Below are 1,432 nucleotides of genomic sequence, written 5' to 3' on the forward strand. Positions count from 1 at the left end.
CCCACCTCCACCCCCCTTCAGGATCCACCCCAGAGTACATATACATAATCCGTAACAATACGAAAAACCCACCATAGGTGCTCGACCTCTCCGAGTCCGTCTCGTCATGCAGGTCGTCTCCCCTGCTGCTCTCCGTGGCGCTCAGTTGTCCCCCCATGTAGGTGGCGCTGGTGATGCTCGTCTTGCTCTCTGCGCGCGTGTACGTCTGGTGGTTGCCGTGCGGCGCGTTGCGGGAGGCCGAGCTGCCGATGCTTATATTGTCGCTTTCTGTCCAGGGAGGAAAGAACCAGAAGACTTGTGTTGAACGAAACATAAAGGACAGGTTTGTTTTTTTTCGTAAGAGTTTTACGGCACTTGCTACACAATAAGGTCGTATAAGTGCCGAAGATTTAGTTCTAATAAGAGTTTTACAGCACTAGAAACACAATAAGGTCATATAAGGGACGAAGATTTAGTTTTAGTAAGAGTTTTACGGCACTTGCAACTGCATAAGGTCATGAAGCAAGAGGCACTCCCTCCAGTCTGTAGTTAAGTTTTAGTAAGAGTTTTACGCATGGCACTTGCAACACAATAAGGTCATATTATGAGCGCCAGAAGATTAGAGGTGTTTCAAGACAGTAACAAACATAAAAAAGAAGAAGGGGAGATAAGGACGATAGATGTTTGATAGGAAAGAAGAAGCAAACCTAACATACATGCACAAAATGTACATAAGCACACACATTCACACACAAATATTATGCTTCCTAAGAAGTTGAGATTGTTTCAGAATGCTACCAGATTGGCTGGGGTAATAAAAGAGATTGTTGTTAAATGTATAGAGATGGCTGTTGAGCGAGAATTTGTGATATACAAATTCGCTACCACAGAATTACAAAGTTTTGTCCGACATTCTTGGCCGTTTTGAGTTACTGAGTTTTAGTTTTAGTAGAGGTTTTACGGCGCTCGCAACTGCATAAGGTCATATATGAGCGCCAGAAGGTTAGAGGTATTACAAGAGAGTAACAAACATAAAAAAGAAGAAGGGGAGATAAGGACAATAGATGTTTGTCTCACAGGAAAGAAAAAGCAAAAACACACCAGAGCACCCGCTAACCACCCACTTTGAGTTACTAAGACCATGAGGTCCAGAAACAAAATTAACATTCTATCAGCTCTATCAAAATTGTAAGATTATTCGGAGTTGTTATGAAGATATTTAAAGAATTGTGTTCGCAAAAACTTGACATCGTGTGAAACTCAAAATCTTTGATGTCAACTTTCTCAAAACTAGGTACTGAGCAGATAGAACTTGGTAATCCTCAGGAATCTATCGGTCTATCCATCCATTCATCCATCCATTTCTCTATCTCTCTATCTATCAATCCATCCATCTATCTATGTATCTGTCTGTCTGTTTATCTACCCATCTATCTATAAATCTATCTATCTA

The 1,432-nt window shown here is 41.3% G+C and overlaps 1 protein-coding gene across 1 annotated transcript in view; it reads right to left on the minus strand.

Annotated features, from left to right (window-relative positions):
* Window positions 1–1,432, minus strand: part of LOC101847626 (rabphilin-3A) — a gene marked incomplete at its 5' end in the record, with an annotated part of 17,271 nt that overhangs the window by 13,433 nt on the left and 2,406 nt on the right. The window contains 1 exon segment of the mRNA XM_035973335.1: window positions 73–267. Within this exon segment, the coding sequence (XP_035829228.1) occupies window positions 73–267 (195 nt within the window).

Source organism: Aplysia californica, unplaced genomic scaffold, assembly GCF_000002075.1.
Source record: "Aplysia californica isolate F4 #8 unplaced genomic scaffold, AplCal3.0 scaffold01144, whole genome shotgun sequence".
NCBI lineage: Eukaryota > Metazoa > Mollusca > Gastropoda > Aplysiida > Aplysiidae > Aplysia > Aplysia californica.